The following is a 23,830-nucleotide window of genomic DNA, read 5'->3' as shown; positions in this document are numbered from 1 at the left end:
CAACCCTTCCACCAGCCCAGCAAGGATGACCGCTTTCCTCACCTGGGTTACCATCTAGCCTCATTTCTGACATCCACATGCACTTTCCTCCCCGGCCAACACCACAGACTGGCAGACTCCAGCCCACTCCCCGTGCTCTGGGCAGTGAAGCCACAGCAGGCAGCTGGCTGCTGGTGTTCTGTGAAGGCACAGATGTGTCTCTCCATACACGGCAGGCACCCATGGCTTCAGCAAAGGAAGGAAGGACTTACCACCAACAGCATTGTGCTGTGAGGCACAGCCATCTCCCACATACGCAACAGGTACAGATATGTTATCTCACTTGCTCTAAGCACCACTTTCCTCACTCTCACAATGGGAGGGGCTGAGAAGACTGCTCCTTTCTGGTCTAAAGCAGTCATTCTGCAGATAAAGATACAGAGGCCACAGCTACCAGAGGAGTCCCCAAGGGTCACATGGCTACCTGGTGGCAGAGGTGGGTGTCACAGCTGAGCTGCCAGTGTCCCTCCCACCCTACTCCTTGTCTCTTGCCCAATAACAGTGCTCTCTCAGTTCCCAGGAAAGCAGACATTTACTAATAAGTCTAACAGACTTGTACACCCAACCACTAACTCAACATCAAAAGTGAATTCCTGATCTCCCCTTCTTACAACCTGTCCTTCTTCCAGGCTCCCCCATTTCAGTAAATGGGAACTCCACCCTTTAACTTCTCAGGCCAAAAATGGGGGAGCCATCCTCACCTTCTTTCATGTGCCACACCCAATCCACCAGCAAATCCTGTTGGCTCATCTTTCAAAACATATCCAGAAATCAAACACTTCAAGCTCACTGCTTTACTTTGGTTGGGTCCAAGCCATCAATTTCTCTTGCTTCGACTATTGCAGTAGTTTCCTAATCAGTTTCCTTCCACTCTTGGCCCCTACAACTTACTCTCAACACAGCAGTCAGAATAATCCTTCATGTCAGTTATGTGCCTAGAACCCTCCAATGGCTCCCATTTCATCACAGTTCATAGAAAATCCAGGGGCCTGAAAGTCAGCCTAATACTATCTATCACCAATCCACTGCCACCCCCACATCTCTTGCTACGTTTCCCCCTCAGGCTGCTTCTGCCACGCCGGCTGGTGTCCTCATGTTTGCTGAATATATGAGGCATACTCCTGCCTCAGGCCCTTTGCACTTGCTGCTCCCTCTGACTGGAATACACTTCCCTCAGATAAATCCTTGGCTCACCCCTTAACTTCCTTCAGGTCTTTACTCAAATGTCTTTTCGGTGAGAACTTCCTTCACCACTCTACTTAAAATTTAATACCCTGATTCCTGGTACTCTTTTTTTTTCTTTTCTTTTTTCTTTTTTTTTAGGGCTGAACCTGAGGCATATGGAAGTTCCCAGGCTTGGGGTCGAATTGGAACTACAGCTGCTGGCCTACACCACAGCTATAGCAATGCTGGACCCACTGGAGCAAGGCCAGGGATGGAACCTGCATCCTCATGGATACTAGTTGGGTTGGTAATCTGCTGAGCTACAACAGGAACTCCTTCCAGGCACTCTTTATCTTGTCTGCTTAATTTTCTCAATATATATTTTACCTATTTCTACCTTAGCCACTCCCCAACAGGTGAGCTCCTTAAGAACTGGAACTTTATTTACTACTCTATCCTCAGGTACTAAAAAAGCACCCGGCCTTTAGCATATATTCACCAAACATTTGTGGAATGCATGAATGAACATCCATACCTTTAGACTCCCAGTACCCTGAAGGGTTTATTTAGGCCAGAAGGAGAAGACTCTAGTTGGAACTCTAATCTCTCCCTTATTCCCTCACTGCCTCTCCTTTTTCTCAGGCCCAGTTCAGCCCTTTACCACAAGAAACCACACATGGGCTGGGAAGCAGGGCAGGCCCAGGGCAACAGGTGCTTGTTTCCAGGATGGTACAATTCTGCAGGGTATTAATTTTTGTATTTAGTATCCTGATATTTCACAAACAGAAGAGGTCAAAAATAGGTTAGGACTAAACATACTACTTAACCTAGATAACAGTACTCAGTACCAGCAGCTCATTTGCTTTGAGATGTTTTCCAAGAACAGTGCTTAATTCGTAATTGTTCACCTAGCTGTCTTTTTTTTTTTGGCTGCACCTGTGGCATGTGGAAGTTCCCAGGCCAAGGGTCGAATGTGCACCACAGCAGTGACAACACTGGATCCTTAACCCACTGAGCCACCAGGGAAGTCCCACTCCTCAAATGTTTTATTATGGATTTCAAACATACACAAAAGTAGAAAGACTAGTATGATGAACTCCACAAACTCATTAGCCAACTTCAACAATTACCAATATTTTGCCAATTTGGTTTCTTCTATTTTTTTGTCTCTGCAACCCCTACTAAGTATTTCATTTAGCTCTTTTCTTGAGAACTGGGCTACGTGGCAGGTTCTGGCCTTGTAATCACTGTATTCCAGTAACTATGTCAACTAATCTCTCTAGTCTTACCAGAAATACAGTAAAAAGCAGCACTCACACCCATTCCCCCACCCGGGAAATTGACTAAAAAAGGAAGTGTTCAAATTCCAGACTGTTTAAATCAAGGGACTTGCCCACTGTCATATCTGGAGGGATCTGGGGAGAAGAGTTGTGGCTACAAAAGAGACACAGACACAAGCGGTTTTTCCTTGTTAACTCATGCAGAATTTCTTTTTTTTTTTTTAGGGCCACACCTGTGGCATATGGAAGTTCCTAGGCTACAGGTCCAATTGGAGCTGCAGCTGCCGGCCTACACCACAGCTCATCACAACAATGGATCCCTGACTCACTGAGTGAGGCCAGGGATTGAACCTGCATCCTCATGGATACTAGTCAGGTTCATTTCCGCTGCACCACAATGGGAACTCCTGATGCACAATTTCTGAATGAGTTCATTCAATCCAGTATTTATTGACTACCTGCTAAAGGTCTAAGATGACAGAAGAAAATCCAGCCTCTGTTCTTAAGGAAATCACAGTGGGGGTGGAGGGTGGCTGCTGGATGAGAGAGTATACAAATAACGAAGATCCAAGGCAGAGTACGTTCTGCAGAGTAAGAAAGATTAAAAAAACCTAAGGCAAAAAGCTCCTTTAAAAAAATCAACCCACGCAAAAAGACCAAAAAAAAAAAAAAAAAAAAGGAGTGCCCGTTGTGGCTCAGTGGTTAACAAATCCAACTAGGAACCATGAGGTTGCAGGTTTGATCCCTGGCCTTGCTCAGTGGGTTAAGGATTCAGCGTTGCCGTGAGCTGTGGTGTAGGTCAGTGGCTGCAGCTCCAACTGGACCCCTAGCCTGGGAACCTCCGCATGCTTCGGGAGTGGCCCTAGAAAAGGCAAAAAGACCAAAAAAAAAAAAAAATCAACCCACGGAGTTCCCGTCATAGCTCAGTGGTTAACGAATCCAACTAGAAACCATGAGGATGAGGGTTCGATCCCTGGCCTCGCTCAGTGGGTTAAGGATCTGGCATTGCTGTGAGCTGTGGTGTAGGTCACAGATGTGGCTCGGATCTGGCGTTGCTGTGGCTCTGGCATAGGCCAGCAGCTATAGTTCTGATTAGATCCCTAGCCCGGGAAGCTCCACATGCTGCGGGTGTGGCCCTAGAAAATGGAGAAAGACCAAAAAAAAAAAAAAAAACCCACCAAATTAAAAATAAATAAATCAACCCACAGAATTTGCAGACCCCAAGATTTATCCCTTTAATTTTGCTCTCTGCTGAATTTATTGCTATACAGCCAAGAAGCATATTACAGGAGACGTGACTATTTGGTGACCCACAGAATAACTTTTGGAAGAGGATTTTTAATGTCACATTTTGCTACTCACCATCCAGTCTTCTGGTGGGAGAGGACTGGAAAGTCCTCCCAGGGCTTGGAAAACAAGGAGACTAGTTCCATCTGACACTCAAAGCATTCTACCCTGATAGCATATGCAGCAAGCAGCTTCATAAACAGGACAGAATAGTGGAGTGTGTCAGGGAGACAGGGTTAGAATGATGCAGAATGACTTCCAAGGTCTCTCTTTACTCCTTAAAGGACTGTGATCTTGGTGATCTATTATCAGAGGTTCCCAGAGAAGGCTGTAGTTCTGTAGACACATCAATGAAGTTTGGTTGGCCACTACTGAATGTGAAGGAAGGAGACCTAAGAGTGTCAGAGTCAGACGCACAGCAGAGTGGACAAAGGGGTAGAGTTGGGATGAGAGTAAGGTTTATGTCATAATTGATGTTACCAAGATTGGTGAGGTGAGGATGCATGGGAGAAAAATAAGAGTAAGGCAGGAAATAGGCACTGTGAGGAGGGACCCTTAGGGACACAGGAAGAAGGATAAGGTGAAAGATGATTCTGGTTTGAAAAGAAGATCACAGATGAAAATGAGAAAGATGCCATCAGATTCAGGAATCTGAAAGGCAGGATCTCACAAGACTTTTTTTTTTTTTTTTTTTGCTTTTTAGGGCCACACCCACAGCATATGGAAGTTTCCAGGCTAGAGGTCAAATCAGAGGCGCAGCTGCCAACCTACACCACAACTCAGGACAACACCAGATCCTTAACCCACTGAGTGGAGGCCAGGGATTTAATCCACATCCTCATGGATACTAGTCAGGTTGGTATTCTGCTAAGCTAAAACGGGAAATCCCAGGATCTCACAAGATACTGAACATAGTGTGAAGAGGAGGGATCTCAGAATGGGAGGGTGCAAAGGTTATGAAAGATGGGCCCATGTCGGGATGGAAGGGATTATTTCACTGAAGCTGGGTGAAGAGGTCACTAGGTGAAGGGCTTAGATGAAGGTTTTGGGTAACAGGATGAGGCAGAGGATGGTGGAGGGAAGGCAGCTGGAACACTAAGAGGTTGAAAAGAGAAAGAGATCATCTACTGGAGAGAGGATTTTTGAATATATGAGTTCCTGGAGGTAAGGAATGAGATTTGGGATAGAGTGCTAGTGAGGTAGGAGACACCTTAGGGTCAGTGAGAGTTCTGAGGACTCATAGGGCGAGAGGATGTTTGGACAAACCATAAAGAGAGGTATTAGGTTGTAGGGGGTCTCAGAGCACAAGGGCTCAAAAGCCATGAACAGTGGGTTGAGGAAGTCACCAAGCCATAGGACAAAGGTTAACAGAAACGTTGGAGGTCATGGAATGTGTTGATGTTGGGCTTAGGAATTATCAGAAAATAAGGAACAAGGGGCTGAGGGTGGCCTGGAAAACTAAGCAGGTTTAGGGGCAAGATAAGCAATAGATTAAATAGGTTTTGAAAACTGTAGGTTCCAAGCCCAGCTCTGCTACTCATCTGTGTGAGTTTTAGGTTCTTCAACTGTTTAAAACCAAACCAAAACATACAAAGAATGGGAAATGGTGGCAGATCTAATAAGAATCACCTCTTGGGGTGGTTGAAGGGGAAACTTAATTTACACATACAAAGCCTGGCACACAGTAGGTGCTCACCAATAAGTGCCAATCATTTTTAAGGCGATGTTGGGGTAAAGAACCACAGAAGTGAGGAGTCCACAGCACAGATAAGAGGGTGGGGATTCCAAGAGCTCAGGGGAATACAGATAATGCAAGGTGTGGCCCTTCGCTTATTATCTGTTGATAGCACCCAGGACAGAGTAAGACCAATAGGAGCTTCTCAGCTTCCAACAAAGGGCTCTGGTGGGCTAGGCATGGTGCCAAGTGCTTTGAATGCATTGCCTCAGGCACTAGTATCCTCCACTAATAAAGGTGAAGACTGAGGCTAAATGGTGTGCCTAAGGTGCCACAGCTGAAGGGCCAGAGTCACACCAGAACCCAGGTCTCTTATCACATCATTGTCCCAAGCTGAAGCACTCTTAATGCAGCTTTGCAAACACATTAACTGATGAGGCCCAAACAAGGGAAACAGGTATGGACTCTTAAGGGGGTCATGAGAGTGAAGGAAAAAGGTTTAAGAAACAAGTGGACCATGGGGTGAGGTCCGAACAGCAAACTTCTAGGGAGGAGTACAAAAATGATTGCAAACAAGTATTATCTTGACTGAGAATTCCAGAATTCCACAGCTGGAAGCAAACTGAGATCATTTAACCCAAACTTATAATACAGATGAGAAACTGAGGTCCGGACCAAGGAAAGGATTCTCCCAGCTTCCCAAAGCAAAATTGTGGCTGAACTAGGACTTGAATTTGGAACCACACCCTCAATACAGATTCTCTGATGCCTCCAACTATGTCTACTTCATATTCATCGTGTCTTCCTGGGCACCGGTGGGTGCCAGGGCACTTGTAAGTCATGTACTGATTGACATCGGGGGGCTGGAGGTGCAGAGAGGGATGTGAGCGGAGGTGATTTGAGGATGAAGGGGGAACATGGAATGAGGATCACGAGTTAATAGGAAAAGAAAAGAAGGGATTATCAGATATCGAGGGTTATGTGGAAGTGACTGGGTGGGAAACTATTTTAGTAAGTAGGGCTTAAGAGCTACCAGGAAAGGTTTGAGGGGAGTCACCAAGTTTGTGAGGGAACACAGGGTAGACTGGAGGGATTGCCATACCAGTGAGGGCACTGAGAAGGTTTGGGAGTCACCACGGAGGGATGTGGGGATCTCGTGAGTCACTGGGTTGGGTCCCCGGGCAGTACTGGGGAAATTCCGGGGTTGGAAGTGAAGACTACCTGGTGAGGTCTTAGGGTCAGTGGGTGGGGTGTGCGGTCACAGAGGTGGAGGCGGGAGCTGCCGCGGGGTGGGCTTGGGGGTCAAGGGGGAGGAGTCGCAGGGCGGACGGAATAGAGGGGCACGGAGGGGGGCCGGGGGCCGGGACCCGGGGTGGGGGAGGGGTCAGGCCGCCATCCAGCCGCCGGGCCACGGGCCAGGGCCGGAGGAGGGTGGGCACGGCGGGCTCGGGACATTCCCGGGGCCCTGCGCCCGCCCGGCCTCCCACCTGGGCACAGTGGACCCACTCTTCCCGCAGCCACCAACCTGACAGCCCCCGAGGGTGACTCCGCCGACAGACCGCCATGCACCGGGCCCCGCCACCAGCGCCGGCCCCGCAACCCGCCTGCGCCATAGCCCGCCCGCCCGCGCGCAGCTTGCCTCCTGCGATATCCAGGTTCCAGGGCCGCCGCACTTTCCTCTCCTCTCGGCGCGCCTCTACTGGGCCCCGGAACCCGTATAGAAAATACAGGGCACGCTCCACCCCCGAACCCCCAGTCGCCGCGGCCGCTGTCCTACTTATCCCGGTGCCCGGGCCGCGGGTGCCCGGGCGGCTGGGCTCTGAACGGTGCCCCTCAGAGCCCCGCCCCGCCCCCCAGCCGGGGTGACGCACCGCCCGCGAGGCCGAGCGCCCGGGGAGGGCGTGATGACGTCACGACGCCCCGGTCAGGGCCTGGGCGCGGCTCGCGAGCCGGGTCGTCTCTATAGTGATGAGGAGCTGCCACCTGTCCTGCGGAGGCACTCGGTCCACCTGAAGCCTGAGACGGGAGCGGGGAGGAGCCCGAGGCCGCGGTGCCAGAAGGTGCGCTTCTGGAGCCAGGGAGGGCCGGAGGGGCAGATGGTGAGGGAAGCCGTTCCCGCGGGTCCCGCTGCCGGTCCCGGGGCTCCGAGCCCCCCGGCTTCCTCCTGCGCCTTAGGGTCCTGGCGCTTTGCTGCGCGCCCTCCGCAGGCACAGCCTACGACCTTCGAGCCACCCCCCGAAGAAAGCCACCGCAGGTGTTACTAGCTCCTGGTTGAAAAGGACGACGTCGAGGAGCCGTCAGGTACTGGCCTTTTAAGGGAGGGCGCCCTGACGGTCCTCTTTGGTTCTCTCACCCTCATTCCCCGTCAGCCCCACCCCCAGCCTCAAAACCTGCTACTCCCCCTTGTCGGCTCGTCTCGGGGTGAACCGGACCAACCCCTTTGTGATGGGGGAATTTTCAGACACCCAAGGGAAAAGTGAAAAGGAGTAATTAAAATGTTGGTTAAAAATTAGAAGTAAATAAAAAGCGGAGCTAGATGAGGAACTGGTAGTTTGCTTCTTAGGAGAGGAACTGGGTGCCTGGAGGAATGAGGTGAGAAACCTTCCTTTTAGACTTGACGTCCTTTCTTTTGTCGCTGCTCTCCCCCCCGCCAATTTTTTTTAACTTAAAAAAATTTTTTAGGAGTTCCCGTCGTGGCGCAGCGGAAACAAATCCGACTAGGAACCATGAGGTTGCAGGTTCGATCCCTGGCCTTGCTCAGTGGGTTAAGGATCTGGCGTTGTCATGAGCGGTGGTGTAGGTCGCGGACGCGGCTGGGGTCTGGTGTTGCTGTGGTGTTGGCCGGCAGCTGTAGCTCTGATTTGATCCCTAGCCTGGGAGCCTCCATATGCTGCGGGTGCGGCCCTCAAAAGAAAAAAGAAAAGAAAAGAAAAAAAAATTTTTTTAAAGCATTCCGATGTTACTTACTGTGCAGCACAGGGAACTGTGTACAGTCTCTTGGGTTAGAACCTGATGGAAGATAGTATGAAAAAATGTGTGTGTATATATGTATGACTGGGTCGTTTAGGTGTACAGTGGAAATTGAAGGAACATAGTAAATCAACTATGCTTTAATAAAAAAATTTAAAAAAGGAAATGTGGGATTTAAACCCAGATCTATGAGAATAATAATAATAATAAAAAAAGACAGTAGTTTGATAAACTAGAAACATTTACAAAGCAGTGTGTTTGGCATCTGTGGTAGCTAAAGATGCCATTGGAGGCATTGGGGGTTCGTCTTTTCCCCCATCTTACCTTAGCTACAAGAGCCTTCCCATCTTATTTGTCTTGGCACAACAATTCCAGAGGTGGGCCTGGAGCTACAGTGCTTATCAGGTTCTCAGTTTAGAGGGGCAGTGAGTGACAATTGATGGCCACTTCTTATGGTTAATAAATAATCCTTTCTGTACCTTTTGGTATAGAAATAACATGATCTTTAAGGTGTCTTCTTTCTGTTCTTTTTTGGTGGAAATTTGACAAGTTATTTTACGTAGTTAAGAGAGAGAAAACCTAGTAGCTTGTCGTGCAACATAAACTTCTGGTTAGATAACAAGCAGGGAATAGAACTCAGGTTGTCCTAGGTAGTCCCCCCACTCCCATCTTTTTCCATAATTAAAAAAAATGCCTCTTTCCTTTCTCACATTCCTTGCAGTTCCTAATCTGACTGGCTAATCACCTCTCCCACTGCACATCAAAAACTCTGGAAAGGGAGTTCCTGCTTTGGCACAGCAGCTTAAGGATCCAGCGTTGCCTCTGCAGGGGCTCAGGTCGCTGCTGAGGCACTGTTGGATCCCCCGCCCTGCCCCGTGCAGTGGGTTAAGGATCTGGCATTGCTGCAGCTGTGGTGTCGGTCTCAGCTGCAGCTTGGATTTGATTCCTGGCTGGGGAACAAAACAAGAACAAAACCAAAACAAAACTCTGGGAAACCAGTGTCTGAGTTTGAAGTATTAAGATTCCGATGGTGGGTAATTTCAGGTGCTCAGGAGAACTGGGGAGGAAGACATTTTGGAGTGGAGGATTGAAGATCATTTCTAGCTGATTCTGTTCTGCCTTTGAGCCCCATCCCGACAATATACCATATAGGCTAGTGGCCTTTAGACATTTTAAAAAATTGACTCCATAAAAGAATTTTAAAGTATGTATCTATCTCCTTGTTCATTTCTAAGTTGATATCTAAATTTTCCATCATAAATTTAAATACTTGTAGAGGATATAATTTCTGACTTACTGTAAATTATGACATTTAAACTAAAACCATTATATTGTTCTTAAATGTATCTAATAGACTCCAAATACCCTAAATATTTGATATCTACCAACATCCATTTAAAAATATATAAACCAGGGGGAGTTCCTGTCGTGGCGCAGTGGTTAACGAATCCGACTAGGAACCATGAGGTTGCGGGTTCGGTCCCTGCCCTTGCTCAGTGGGTTAATGATCCGGCGTTGCCGTGAGCTGTGGTGTAGGTTGCAGATGCGGCTTGGATCCCGCGTTGCTGTGGCTCTGGCGTAGGCCTGTGGCTGCAGCTCCGATTCAACGCCTAGCCTGGGAACCTCCATATGCCGCGGGAGCGGCCCAAGAAATAGCAACAACAACAAAAAAGACAAAAGACAAAAAAAAATAAATAAATAAAAAAATAAAAATATATAAACCAGCTCTTTTTTTTTTTTGTCAGTGGCATGCAGTGGCTTGATGTGGGATCTCAGTTCCCAGACTAGGATTGAACCCAGGCCACAGAAGTGAAAGTGCCAAGTTCTAATCACTAGACTTCCAAGAACTCCCCCAACTCTTCTTTAACAGAAATCTTATGTGGTTCCCTTTGTTCCTTTTTTGTTTTTTCTAGGGCCACACTTGCGGCATATGGAGGTTCCCAGGCTAGGGGTTCATTTGGAGCTGTAGCCACCCGCCTATGCCAGAGCCACAGTAACCCTCAGGATCTGAGCCGCGTCTGTGACCTACAGCACAGCGCATGGCAGGATCCTTAATCCACAGGGATCGAACCCGAAACCTCATGGTTCCTAGTCAGATTCGTTAACCACTGAGCCATGACGGGAACTCCCATGTTCTTAAAGTCCTCATTCCGTTCACTTCCCCTTGAGAACTTTGTCCTAACTAGTATATTTATATGCTTTGAAGTCTTTTATTGATTATGATCACCTTCTTTGCAACAAAATCGAGTATTTAAATTTATTGCTTGTGACCATAGTCTTTGTTAAAAAGTTTTTTCTGGATCAGATTGTCATTGCAGTTATTACTAATAACAATTTATTAAGCAATTTAAATATATTACACTTTTTTTTTTTTTTTGCTATTTCTTGGGCCGCTCCCGCAGCATATGGAGGTTCCCAGGCTAGGGGTCAAATCGGAGCTGCAGCCACCGGCCTACGCCAGAGCCAAAGCAACATGGTATCCGAGCCGCATCTGCAACCTACACCACAGATCACTGCAACGCCGGATCGTTAACCCACTGAGCAAGGGCAGGGACGAACCCACAACCTCATGGTTCCTAGTCGGATTCGTTAACCACTGCGCCACGACGGGAACTCCTATATTACACATTTTTATAACTTGTGAAACCTAAAAAGTACAATTGAAGATGCATCTCTTAATGAGAAACATGGTTTCTCCTCAATTAGTTTAGGTATTTGTGGACTAATGCTAAGTGGTAGAAGGAGATAAGGTGCAACATCAATTCTCTGCCTGTTTTTTATTTTTATAGATATGAGTGTTGAGAAACCTTGCATTGGGAAAGGAAGAAATTTGTTGAAATGATATCTCTCAAATCTTTGAACTACTTCTAAATTATATGCCAACAATCAGAAAGTGTCCTATCACCAAATACTGTTAGCAAGTACTAGCAAATACAGTCCTCCATTAATTTTGTTAAATGCAAAGAATCGGAAATCACTGATCTTGCAAAGGGATTTGTTAGTCACTTGAGTATCAGTTTCAGTCTTATAAAAATAATTATTATATGTTGCCTTTTCATTCAGAGGCATCTAGTTAAGCACATACTAATTTTCACACTCCTTTGCCAGCACATTTTTTTGGATAAAATTTTTCTGTCATTACAAGTTTTCAGTATCTTTTTTGTTAAAATATTGAAGTGTAGGAGTTCCCGTTGTGGCGCAGTAGTTAACGAATCCGACTAGGAACCATGAGCTTGCGGGTTCGGTCCCTGCCCTTGCTCAGTGGGTTAACGATCCAGCGTTGCCGTGATCTGTGGTATAGGTTGCAGACGCGGCTCGGATCCCGTGTTGCTGTGGCTCTGGCGTAGGCCGGTGGCTGCAGCTCCGATTCGACCCCTAGCCTGGGAACCTCCATATGCCGAGGGAGCGGCCCAAGAAATGGCAAAAAGACAAAAAATATATATATATATATTGAAGTGTAGATTCACTTTCTTATGGAAAACACTTGTCATTTGTGGAATTAGCAAAGCCAGTCTTCATTTCAAATCAGACTTACTTTCTGTCAGGCAAAGTCTGACTTTATTCTTCAATTCAAATAAATATGTTAATATTCATTTTAAAGAGTATTATAAAAATCACTGGGAAATAAATTACTGTGGCTTATTAAATAGATTATTAAAAATCTGTCATGATTAAAATTATGTAGATCTAATATTAATATTATAAAAATTGTAAGAATAAGATGGGACCATTTCTCATTGTATGATCTGGAATAATGCCATGTAATGTATAGCTAAATTCATTAGTTAATTTATTAAGTGAAAAGTAGGATAGAAGGTATGTTATTCCCTAGGCAAGTACAGGTATTTGTATTGAACTTTCCTTTTGGCCTTTAGGAACAATTAAATAAGAATTGTTCAGGAGCTCCTTTGTGGTGCAGGTTAAGGATCTGGCATTGTCATTGTAGCAGGTTGGGTTGCTGCTGTGGCACAGGTTCAACCCCTGGCCCAGGAATTTCCACATGCCACGGTGTGGTCCAAAAAAAACAGAAAAATGGTTTGAGCAGTGAATAATTTCATTTTTTGCTAGCAGGAGGTAGAAAATAGGAAACATAAGCTGAAATAAGAGGACTGATTATAGTGGGAATATTTTGTCATGAAGGGAAAAAACAACCCCTTTCTCCTACTCCCCAGATTTTTACACTCTGGGCCATGCATCAAAATTCAGTGTAGGTGAGCGATCTGGTTTTTTTTCCTCTTTTGACTGCCCCACTTCATATGGCGTTTCTGGGCCAAGGATCAGCTCCACCATATGTGTGGAAACACTTGATCCTTTTTCCCTCCTTGCCAGCCTGGGGATTGAGCCTATGTCCTGGTGTTAGAAATCCTTTTGTGCCACAGCAGGAGCTCCTGCTTTTCTTTTGTAAAGTAGGAAAAGGACTATGGTGAAAGAGGAGTGGAATGGAGAGGACATGAATATCCTGGCTGGCTCGCAAACAGATTAGTTTTAGGGAAGATTTCTTATGGAAGTTGAGGATCTGGAAATTTAGTCCCTTAAAACTCTCCTCAGATTGATCTCATTGCCCAGGTACCACTTGGAAAGTCTCCACATACCTTTGGGAAGAATTCCTTGGAAAAAATCCCTCACATAACCCAATTTAAAGACTGCTTGATGTAGACAGATCCATAATCCACTGGCCCTGACTATATGTTATTCTGGGACATAATTGCAAGTGTCCTAGAAAGGAGGAGGAAGAATTGGTGTTTTTGGAATAGAAAAGGGTTAAGCAAGAAGTCAGAAGATGGCCCCAAGTTGGTATATGGTTCTCAGCTTTGCAGTTTTAGAAATAATGATTCTTGTCAGTCCACACGAAGGGATTCATGTTTTGTCCCACTGAGTCAAACTCACAGGAAATTAATGTATGAAACAGAGTGCCAGTGAATTAATTTATACTCATGATCACCAAGTAGACAAGGTTGTCTCTCTTGCTGGAAAATCTGTGTGGAAAGGTCAGTTGTAATCAGTCTTTTTTTGTTTTTGTTTTTGCTGAACACGTAGCATATGGAAGTTCTCAAGCTAGGAATCAAATTGGAGCTACAGCTGCTAGCCTACACTACAGCTCACAGCAGCGCTGGATCCTTAACCCACTGATTGAGGCCAGGGATTGAACCCACATTCTCATGGATACTAGTTGGGTTTAGTACCACTGAGCCACAACGGGAACTCCCTGCAATCAGTCTTAAAGGAGGAGTGTGGTTCTTGTGCATGGTTGTCATCAAGCTATGATAGCCTGATGCATGTTGTCTGGCACAAAACAGGAGCTCGGCAATTGTGGAATAGAATGCACTCATCTTCTTTAAAGATACCAAAGGGTAAGTTCAGGATTCTGACAGGCCGACCCAAAATGTTTTTTGATCAGGTAGATTTTTCCTTGTTCCTCTTAAATGGCTATATGATGTAGCTATTAAATCTAATACATTTTCGGAGTTCCTGTCGTGGCTCAGTGGTTAACGAATCAGATTAGGAACCATGAGGTTGTGGGTTCGGTCCCTGCCCTTGCTCAGTGGGTTAAGGATCCGGCGTTGCTGTGAGCTGTGGTGTAGGTTGCAGACACGGCTCGGATCTGGTGTTGCTGTGGCTGTGGTGTAGGCTGGTGGCTACAGCTCTGATTAGACCCCTAGCCTGGGAACCTCCATATGCCACAGGAGCAGCCCTAGAAATGGCAAAAAAAAAAAAAAAAAAATCTAATACATTTTCATGTCAGGGAAGTATATAATTGCAACAATTTTTATCCTGAGTCTAGAAAGTGGGATTGTTCCTCTATGAGAGACTAGAGATTGCTTTCCTGAAACCTGTATAGTATGGTAGCAGTGGCTGAATTATCTGTATTTCAGAATTGTCTTTGGTGGCCAGGCATATACTGCATAAAAAGAACAACTGTGGTGACTCTCAGTGCTGGTACTTTGCTAGAGATGGGACATCTTAGCTAGGGAGGTATCTGAACCATCTGTGGCCTGGCTAAGTTTTGGGGATTGTACTTTGATGAGGAACAGTATCCCTAATTTCCTCCACTCCCTAGATCCCCTTTAGGGGATAATTCTTGATACTGCTTTAAAAAATAGACAAGACTTTTCAAATTCTAAAGTCATTATGAAGCCAGAAAACTAAATACAGATATGATCCAGCAAGCTTAGTTTCGGGCATATATTCCAACAAAACTTTCATTCAAAAAGATACATGCACCCCTATGTTCATAGCAGCACTATTCCCAATAGCCAAGCCATGGAAACAACCTAGATGTCCATCAACAGATGAATGGATTAAGATGTGGTACATATACACAATGGAATACTACTCAGCCATAAAAAGAAAAGAATAATGCCATTTGTAGTAACGTGGATGGAACTAAAGATTCTCATACTAAGTGAAGTTAAAAGAGAAAGACAAATACCATATGATATCACTTATATGTGGAATCCAAAATATGGCACAAATGAACCTATCTACAGAACAGAAATAAACTCATGGATATGGAGAGCAAACTTGTGGTTGCCAAGGAGGAGGGGGAGGGAGTGGGATGGACTGGGAGTTTGGGGTTAGTTGATGCAAACTAATACGTTTAGAATGGATAAGCAATGAGGTCCTGCTGTATAGCACAGGGAACTATATTCAATCACTTGTGATAGAACACGATGGAAGATAATATGAGAAAAAGAATGTATACATATGTGTGACTGGGTCACTTTGCTGTATAGCAGAAATTGACAACATTGTAAAGCAACTATAATAAAAAATTTAAAAAAGTAGACAAGCCTTTTCAAATTCTAGTCATTAGGAAGCCAGAAGACACTGTTTCCTCAAAGCTTTTTTCCAGCTCTAGGATAAGCTATTGAGACAGAAGGAAAGATGCCAGGCTGAGGAATTTGATTTAGTATTTTAATAATAATAATAAAAAAAGACAATACAAAATCCAAACATTTCTTTTTACAAGCTCAGATACATCTTTTTCCCCCAAGTGCAAAATACTCTATGAACTGCATCATTTACTGTTTATTGTCATGTAGGAGATGCTTACTATATCAGCATCAGTGGAAGGTAGGTATAAATACAATATTTTGAGATTTCTTCTGCATTAAAAAAAAAAGCCTCCCACATGGTAATGATTATTCTCTGAAACTTAAATTCAACTCTCACAGAAGAATTTTCAGTTTATCCAAACTCTTACAATCTGTGTTGTCTAGATAAGCTGATGATAGAACTGGGGGTTCTAATCCTTCTAATCATATAGTTTTGTAAAGGGCTCCTAGTCCAAATAATGGCCCAAGGACAGGTGTGCTGCCTTTGAGACAAGTCAAATTTAAAGATATCTTTGTGTTATTTGCTTTCACTTTACAGTGCTTAAGAAAGAAGCCAAGCAGGTTAGCATTATTTTCTGCTTATGATGGTCAGTTTTACTTTGTTTCCCTTCCCCTAGTTTGAGCCTGTTATATTGAGGTTAAGCAGCAAGTACAGAAGTTCTGTAACGTCTTTTGACATTGTGAGATATGGCTTCCTAATCTACTCCAGAGTCACCTCAAACATGCATATGGAGAATACTTCTTGGGTATGAAAACTTTCATTAGGGCTAAAGACCAGCATTGTTACTGAACTTTCAGCAATCAATCTGAACTCCCACCACCTCAAACTAATACAGTCCTGGGGAGGTCAGGGCAGCCATAGCTCAATGTCAGCCTCTGGGAATTTGTAGGTCTAGAGCAGGGCAGTTCAAATCTAGGCTCTGGTCAGTTTTCTCCTGACTCTGTTCCCTAAGGTTTAGGGAACAGGCCGGGTATAGTAATGCAGAAAGACGGAAGCAGAGCCGTGAGAAGAGATTGCCGTGTTGCTGAAGATATAAGTGCCTCTCTGATACGCATCACTTGGTGCTTGGAGCCCTTTCCGAGACTCAGATGAGGGTAGTTTTTGTACTAAGATGAATGAGGCCTCACAGTACAGTGATCCTATAAATACCTGATCCTGCAGAGAGGCCTTGGATAGTCATGAAGGATTCTCATTTACACCATCTCTCCACTTCCCTACACTAGTAAAAACCTCTTTTTTGGTCTGACCTGTTAAGGCCTAGAGAGCCCCTGCATGTCCACTAACACCTGATTTGATGCCCCAGGACTGGCTTCCTCTGAAGGTTCGGGAACAACTTCGACTTAGTTCTTAACTCCCAACTTGGTCATTAGGGTGTCTTCACCTGCTCTCCAAAGATCTGTCTTGACATTAGTTAAGAAGCTTGGTGGTCTGAACTTTCCATTCTGTGGAAATCATTTGCAAGTCCCAGGAACCATGGAATAAATGATTAGAGAAAGTGTTTATGTGTATGTATAGGGTGACAGGAAAGGAAGAGAGCAGGAAGCCAGGCACGAATTGGGAAGCACTCTGACTGGCTTTCCAAGAGAGATGCAAAATAGTAGGAGAGAGGAATCAGAAAGTTATTGTACCTTCTGGTGGAGAATGAGGATGGTCGGAGTTGATTAAGGCAGTTTTCATGGCTTTTCCTGGGAGGTGTAGATATTTTTGTTAAATGACCATTTCCCTGCTTGGAAGCAGCCTTCTTGGATCTCTACAGCAGAGCCATCCTTGACCCAGAGAGACAAAGGCAGCCAGACACTCTACCCTCAAGGGCCGTGGTGTTGCCTGACAGATATCAGGGGGTCTAGCTGTGTAGTTGGTTACCTACTGCCTAAGGCTGTTTTGGTTGATAAATGCTACTAATTGGGGGGTGTCAGGCTCCTTTATTTAGTGCTGAGCCTCCTTGGGGAGCAATAGCCTGAGACAGTCATTAGAATTGAGCCCTAGGAGTCAACTGTTAGCGTTTGATTGAAAAAGACTACAGGTTTAGGGGAACTAGAAGGAGCAAATGGGAAATAGTTTTATAGGCAGCAGTGGATTGAAGGTGGAATATGTGCAGGATCTGGACTTGGGCATGGACTTGGTTCCTCTTCCTTTGGAAAAGAAGTAGTTGAGGAAGCTAGGCTTGAAGTCAGCTCCGAGAGGAAATGGCAAACAGTAGGGGTAGGCAGAGTGGCCAAGTTCAGGCAGACAGCTTCATGCCTGGGTAACTGTCCTATTCTTGGCTCCCAAAGCCTTGTCTCTGGCCGCAGGGCCCTGAGTCAGCCTATCCCCCAGGGGTTTGTCCTGGTCCTCTTCCATGTGCACATCAGGGGAAAACAGGATGAAAGCAGGGAAAAGATGGAGGTTTTTCCTACTTGGGGTGGAGAATCACTAACCAATTTCATTGGCCTCTACAGTCTTGAGGTCCGTGCCGAATCCATAGAGGCATAGGGATGGTGGGATTGGTTTAACAAACACAAGTCCTCCCCTTCCTGCTCCATCATGTCCCCAGAATTACTGTCCTACACATCAGGTGCCTCTGGTAGGGGAGTAGAGACAGATCAGATGCTCCAGCACTTAAGGCTCATGAGATTCAAAACCTTTTTTCTTCCACTCCAAACATACAGTCTTCTCTCTTGGGCAGCTATAAATAGGGTTGTTCTAATAGAGGAAAAAGAAACAAAAACAAAAAACAAAACCAGAAAACAAAAACCCCTCCCTCTAGTCAACATAGAAAGACTCAAAATGATTGCACTTATAGATGTGGACAGGGTGGGCAGAAGGCTTGCCAAGTGCACACACTCCTCTTGCTGCCCACGGCCTGGGGCCAGAGGTAGGTGGCTCTAGGCTGGCTACAGGGTGGGGTCCTCTTTGGTGGAGCCCACAAGCCATCTGGGCTACAAGGGAAGGACAGGTCTGGTGGCAAGGCCCAGGCTGGCTTTTGGTCAGCAGCCATGTTTCCTTAAGGACAAAACTTAGCTTGGGGAGTAGGCTCCCCAGGGAAGCACTCCGGAGGGAGTGAGGGAACGGCTGGGCCAGGGAAGACAAGTAAGAAAAAGGATTAGTGTCTGAGGGTGGCTTCCAATTGTTGTGTAGTCTAGTCCTTTAGAGGACACATTTTCCTTTTTTTTGGCGATGCTTTGAAACCTGGTTTCTGTCCTGCAGAGATAAAGTCTCTTGGGGAGCAACAGTAGCATATTCAACATGGTAATTCCTGATGCTCTTCTTCATTCAGCCAGTGTCCGCTAGCCCAGTGGTATGGGCCTTTTGTAATCCCTCATGAATTGGACCCCAGGAAGACATAGGTGAAGAAGGAGAGGAGCTGTATAGATAGGACGGCTGGCTGTGTGGGCAGTCCAGGACTCAACCCATGTGCCCCAGAGGACCAGTGCTGGCATTAAGCCTGTAAGTCAAAGGCTTCTTTGGCAGAACCCTGGGCTGTTAGATTATCCCTGGGAGGCACAGCCAGGGGACATTTTGGCTCCTGACTCGCAAGGCACAACCCTGTAACAGCAGAAGCCCCTCCGCGCCCTCCCCATTCCCCACTAGACCCACTTTCTTTATGGGCCTTTAGCACCCTTCCAAGCTGATAAGGCCAGGGATGTGAGCTGGTACAATGGACAGTGTGGCTGGAGAGGGGAGCGGATACTGTTCCTTCACCCCTTGGGGGAAGAGAGCCAGCACTGAATGGCTTTTCCAGGGAGCATATAGGAAAAGGGAAAGTAAAGAGAGAGAAAGAGCAAGGCAGAAAAAGAAAGGCAGGGAAGCTAGAGGAACAGAAAGGGAGAGTGCCTTGTCTATATAGTGATTTTTTTTTTCTCCAAAAAGAGATCGGAGAGAGTCCCTCCTCTGAGGGGCTGCTGGCTCTGGGCTAAAGAGTTGGGGAGCTTCAAAACCTGGGTCTTGGGCCTACGGGCACTATTTGTAGGGCCTCAGGAAGCTGGAAACTTTGGAGCGGAGCAGCTTAATGAAGGATTTTGGCAGCATCTCCTTGTGCTTCTCTGTGTACTTGAAGTAGTTCTGGGGGTGGGCCAGCACCTCGAAGAAGGCCTTAATGAGCTTCTTGTCCTGCAGAGGATGGCAGGGGGGAGGGGCAGGGTCAGCGTTGGTGGTGGGAAAGAGGACCGCCAGCCTCCACTCAGCAGCATCCCCTCTTGATGTCTAAGAGGCATACCCAGCAGTGAACTCTGGATCTCCATCCCACCACCTGTTGCTCCTTTAGAATTCTGCAGCTCAGTGGCAGTTCCATCTTTCCACTGCTCGGTCCCAGACCCTGGAGGCATCCTTGACTCCTCTCTCTTGCTCACAAACACAGCAAATCCTAGTGATTCTACCTTTCAAATAAATCCAAGGTCCTACCACTTCTCACCATCTCCACAGCTACCACCCTGTCCAAGCCACCAGCATCTCTCACTTGATGGCCTCCTAATGGTCTCCGTGCTTCTCCCTACCTTCATCCTTCTACAGACTGTTCTCCCTCACAGCAGCCAGAATGACTTTTTTGGTTTTTAATTAAATCATGTCCTTTTTGTATTCAAAATACTTCTCTTTTTTTTTTTTTCCTCTTGTTTCTTTTATGCCTCAGGAAAGCTGAATCCCTTGCAGGGCCCATAGGCTAAATGTGCCCTCTCTCCTCTATGCCCTCTTGACTTTTCCTTACTCTGCTGAGCCACACTGGCCTAGAGGGTCTTGAACATGCTGCACTGCTCCCATGCTCCTAAGCTTGGAGTGCTCCTCTCCTGTTCATCCAAGGAGTGGCCCTTTACCTCATTCAGGTCCCTTCTCCTCAGAGGCCTTTCCTGATCACCCTGTCTGAAACAGCAACATGATGTGTAGAGAGCCTACTGGGCACCAAGCACTGTGCATTAGGACTCAGATCTTCTGGCTTCTAGGCTAGTGTTCTTTCCATTGCAGCAGCGGATGTTTAAAACAAGAGGTGGAGTTTCCAGCCTCTCATCCCCACTTTAATCAAAATAGTGCCTCTACTTTATATACTGGAGTTGCACAGCACACTTGAAATAAGGATTCAGATGCTCTGAAAATATCTGAAAAGCATTGATGAAATTACACTTTTTGTAGTCTGCAAGTTCGAGGAGATTTTTGTCATTGTGTCTCATGTTGATAAAATTATTTTATCATAAAGATTACTTTTTTCTTTTGCATTGATAATTCATGAGGAATACCACTGTGACTAGGACTATAGTTTCTTCAGTAAGATTTTCTCAAACTGGGATCCACAGACCTGGATATCTAGACCATTCTTCAATGTTGGAAACATTTCTTTTCCTTTATTTTTTACTTATTTATTTTTTTTGGCCACATCTGCGATATATGGAAGTTCCTGGGCCAGGAATGGAATCTGAGCCACAACTGCAACCTACACCACAGCTGCAGCAATGGTGAATCCTTGCTGCACCACAGTTGGAACTCCATCTTTTCCTTTAAAAGAGGTCTATACTGAATTAACTCTAGCTCTGCTTGATCTGCTGTTTTTCTGTGGGAATGGGAAAGGGAGTAAGGGAAGGCAGCCACTTATGCAGAAGCATCTTTCTAAACCTCATTTTCCGTATATTTCTTGGTGGAAGAGGTAGAGGACATTTTCTCTCTTCATCTTCTCTGAGGGTGTAACATAGTCTAGTTATACCACAGTCAGATGGGCTTGGGCTCAGATCCCAGCTTTACCACTGGGCAAACTCTCTAATTCTTTGCGCCTCAAGTTTTCCCACCCATAAAGTGGGAATGATGAAAATACCTACTTCGTAGAGCCATTGGGTTCATCAGATACGAGTATTCACTTAAGTATATTATTGCCTGCACATTGTTACATGCTCATTAAATGTTGGCTATCATGGGAGTTCCTGCTGTGGCTCGGTGGTAATGAACCCAACTAGTATCCATGAGGTTGCAGGTTCGATCCCTGGCCTCACTCAGTGGGTTAAGGATCTGGTGTTTCTGTGAACTGTGATATAGGTCACAGACATGGCTCTGATCTGGCTTTGCTGTAGCTGTGGTGTAGGCTGGTGGCTACAGCTCCAATTTGACCCCTAGCCTAGGAACTTCCATATGCCGCGGGTGTGGCCCTAAAAAGACCAGAAAAAAAAAAAAATCATTGTTGTTAAGTGTTCACTCGCCTTTAAAATCTCCTGGTGGTTTTCAGATGCATAGAGCCGGCCGTCTCGTACAATGTCTTCTACCAGCTGCTCATAGTCCTCTGCAGAGTCAACCAAGGGGAGGGGTTTAGGGGTGGAAACTTCCTGTTCCCTCCCAAGATCCATGGCCCTCTCCTTTCTCACCCACCTCCCTGGTTCTCCTGCCCTTGCTCACCATCATAGGTAACATAGGGGATCTGGAAGCCACGGGCACTGTTGGCCTCACTTGTCTTGAAGTTGATCCAGAGCTTCCTTGAGCGTGCTGTGAAGGCAATGGGGCGCTCGTAGGTCTGGCAGGTTTCATAGGTGGTGATGGAGGATGGGGAGGCTGGGAAGGCAAGCAGCAGGTCAGGAGGGGAGCAGGGCAAGCTTCCCAAGTCCTCCTAGAGTGAGGAATCGGGCTGACAGAGGCCCTACCTCATGTTTGAGGCCCCTCTAAGCTCCCACTGCCCCCAACACACAAATATTCTCGCTCACTGCCCTGGGCTTGTTCTGCAATTCCTCGTTGACATCCAGGCACTCACACAGTGTAAGAAATTTTAAATTTAAATGAATGGAACAGTACGAATACTAGAATAGGAAATTGACACATGTACCACGACTGGAATTCTACTCCCAGTGCTGGCTTTCTTAACTGCTTTCCATGGAAGACAGAGCAGTCATTGCTGTTTTCCTTTGCTAGTTTTTGTCCTCTCAAGGCCCCCCTCATCAATGCCCTAATTGCAGTTTTCTCTCCCTCTCTCCCAACCAGATTTGGACTGCCCTTCCCTGGCCCAGCTCTGCAGCTACCCACAGTTCTTTCTCATGACGAGGACATCCCCACACTCGTCCTCAGACGGCAGGAAGATCTCGGGTACCACGATAAGAATCTTGCGCTTGGGTGGGGGGTTGATGTTCCAGACACATTCCACGCCGGCTGGGTAGTTGCCTGGGTAGTTTGGGGACTCGATATAGCCAGTGAACTCACCCAGCTCCCCACCACACTGGCGATCTGTAGCCAAGTCCCAGTGGACAGAGCAAAAAAGAGAAGAGAAGTCAGTGGGGAAACAGGCTGGGGAATTGAAGAGCTCTGAAGTGGAAATCAGACACATGTAGGCAGCCTCCTTCCTAGTGCATCACCTGTTCTCCAAGTTCTGGGTCTACCTTCCTTCCTGCCCACTAGGCACCTTCTTATCTCACTTCACTTGTCTCTACCTCCCCATAACCTGTCTTCAAGGAGAGGCCCAGCCCCGCAACTGGTCTTGAGATCAAGTGGGCTGGGGAGAGATGAAGGGGGAACTGTGCTGCCCATCCACTCCCCAGCCCCACCCCCTGTTGGTTTACTACCCTACCCATGCCCAGGCCCCAGGTCTCTCTGCCCCTTGCCCACAGCTTGGCCTGCCACCTACTCTTGCACTGGGCTACACTGGTGGAGCCATCAAAGTCAGTGCTTGTGTTTCCTGGACAGCGGGTGCAGAAGTTCTGACGGAAGTCAGGCTGATAGGAGCCCACAGCACAGCGGATACAGCGGTGGATGCTGGTGTTGTAGTAGTGCCCAGGCGAGCACTGGACTGCAGGTAGGGGGAAAGGTCGGAGTTAAGATGGCAGGCGCCTGGGAGTTGTGGGGCAGGACCCATTCATCAGGGAGAAAGAGCGTGGAAGATACCAAAGTTCCTTCCAGAGTCCCAGTCCTCCCTAGTCATGCCAGCATTTAAGCCCAGGGGAAAATGGACTTGACAGAGTGGTTGGCTACAGTGCCAAGCCTTTTCTTTCAGGCACTGAGCAAAGTCCCAAACCTGTACAGACACTCATTTACAAATGAGTATTGAGGGGAATGTGACACCAGTCCCTCAGAGCAGAGGGCTAAGTGGAACTGTTACTTATTCCCTAGTTCCCAGGCTTGGGACTGGTGGAGGGTCAGGACGGGTCCTGTGAGCAGGGTAGTGTGCTTGGTCATGCAGCTGGGCCTTTACACTTGGGGGAAGAATGTGGGACAAGGTCCTTGGTCTACTCTGCAGATTTGAGAGGTTTTTTTGGAAGTAGTTGGGGTTAAGGGTTAAAAGCTCACTCACCTTTGGTGTCACAGTCTTGGAAGGAGACGGCCCCCTCATGCTTGGTGGTGAGGCCCCCGCCACATGGGAAGCACAGGGTCCGTCCTGCTTCAGATTGGTAGGTGCCACGTGGGCATGGCTGGCAGGGCTTGAACCCATCTACAGAGTGTTGGCCAGGTGAGCACTGACCTGCAATGAACCAAGGGCCCAACTCTGATGGGGATGGTCCTGGTCATCCCCTTGGGGTCACCCAGTCTCAGGGGACAGAAGGACACACAAATAAGATGTTGACTAGGAGACTGGCCTGGAGCCTGGGCCTGCCCTTGGGAAATCCCATGCCCATGGGCGTCCCAGTGCCCACCCTACCCCACTCTGTGT

At 46.7% G+C, this 23,830-nt stretch overlaps 2 protein-coding genes and 1 long non-coding RNA gene across 26 annotated transcripts in view; 1 reads left to right on the top strand and 2 right to left on the bottom strand.

Moving 5' to 3' along the window:
• The window catches only part of ZNF76 (zinc finger protein 76), a 32,026-nt gene extending 24,718 nt beyond the window's left edge, over window positions 1–7,308 (bottom strand). For 4 of the 13 annotated variants that reach the window (XR_007136855.1, XM_047794394.1, XM_047794393.1 and 1 more), the window contains exons 1-2: window positions 6,971–7,066; window positions 3,846–3,889 (exon numbers count right to left, since the gene is read on the bottom strand). Coding sequence is in view for 9 of the 13 variants with exons in the window: in XM_047794394.1 (XP_047650350.1) it covers window positions 3,846–3,889; window positions 6,971–7,058 (132 nt within the window). In the remaining 4 variants the exon portion in view is untranslated. Of the gene's footprint in view, window positions 1–3,845; window positions 3,890–6,970 lie in introns of those variants that run through there. The other 9 variants (XM_047794382.1, XM_047794383.1, XM_047794390.1 and 6 more) reach the window with 6 other exon arrangements.
• Window positions 7,300–23,830, top strand: part of LOC125134890 (uncharacterized) — a 55,952-nt gene continuing 39,421 nt past the window's right edge. For 2 of the 10 annotated variants that reach the window (XR_007136865.1, XR_007136859.1), the window contains exons 1-2: window positions 7,318–7,746; window positions 22,174–22,275. This is a non-coding gene — a long non-coding RNA (uncharacterized LOC125134890). Of the gene's footprint in view, window positions 7,747–22,173; window positions 22,276–23,830 lie in introns of all 10 variants that reach the window. The other 8 variants (XR_007136864.1, XR_007136860.1, XR_007136861.1 and 5 more) reach the window with 8 other exon arrangements.
• The window catches only part of SCUBE3 (signal peptide, CUB domain and EGF like domain containing 3), a 35,690-nt gene continuing 30,068 nt past the window's right edge, over window positions 18,209–23,830 (bottom strand). For all 3 annotated transcript variants that reach the window (XM_047794379.1, XM_047794381.1, XM_047794380.1), the window contains 6 exons: window positions 23,474–23,641; window positions 22,811–22,972; window positions 22,216–22,413; window positions 21,598–21,750; window positions 21,405–21,484; window positions 18,209–19,341 (listed from right to left, as the gene is read on the bottom strand). In XM_047794379.1, the coding sequence (XP_047650335.1) occupies window positions 19,192–19,341; window positions 21,405–21,484; window positions 21,598–21,750; window positions 22,216–22,413; window positions 22,811–22,972; window positions 23,474–23,641 (911 nt within the window). In that variant the 3' untranslated portion in view covers window positions 18,209–19,191. The remainder of the gene's footprint in view (window positions 19,342–21,404; window positions 21,485–21,597; window positions 21,751–22,215; window positions 22,414–22,810; window positions 22,973–23,473; window positions 23,642–23,830) is intronic.

This window comes from Phacochoerus africanus, chromosome 9 (genome assembly GCF_016906955.1).
Source record: "Phacochoerus africanus isolate WHEZ1 chromosome 9, ROS_Pafr_v1, whole genome shotgun sequence".
Lineage (NCBI taxonomy): Eukaryota > Metazoa > Chordata > Mammalia > Artiodactyla > Suidae > Phacochoerus > Phacochoerus africanus.
This window is presented reverse-complemented; position numbering and strand designations above follow the sequence as displayed.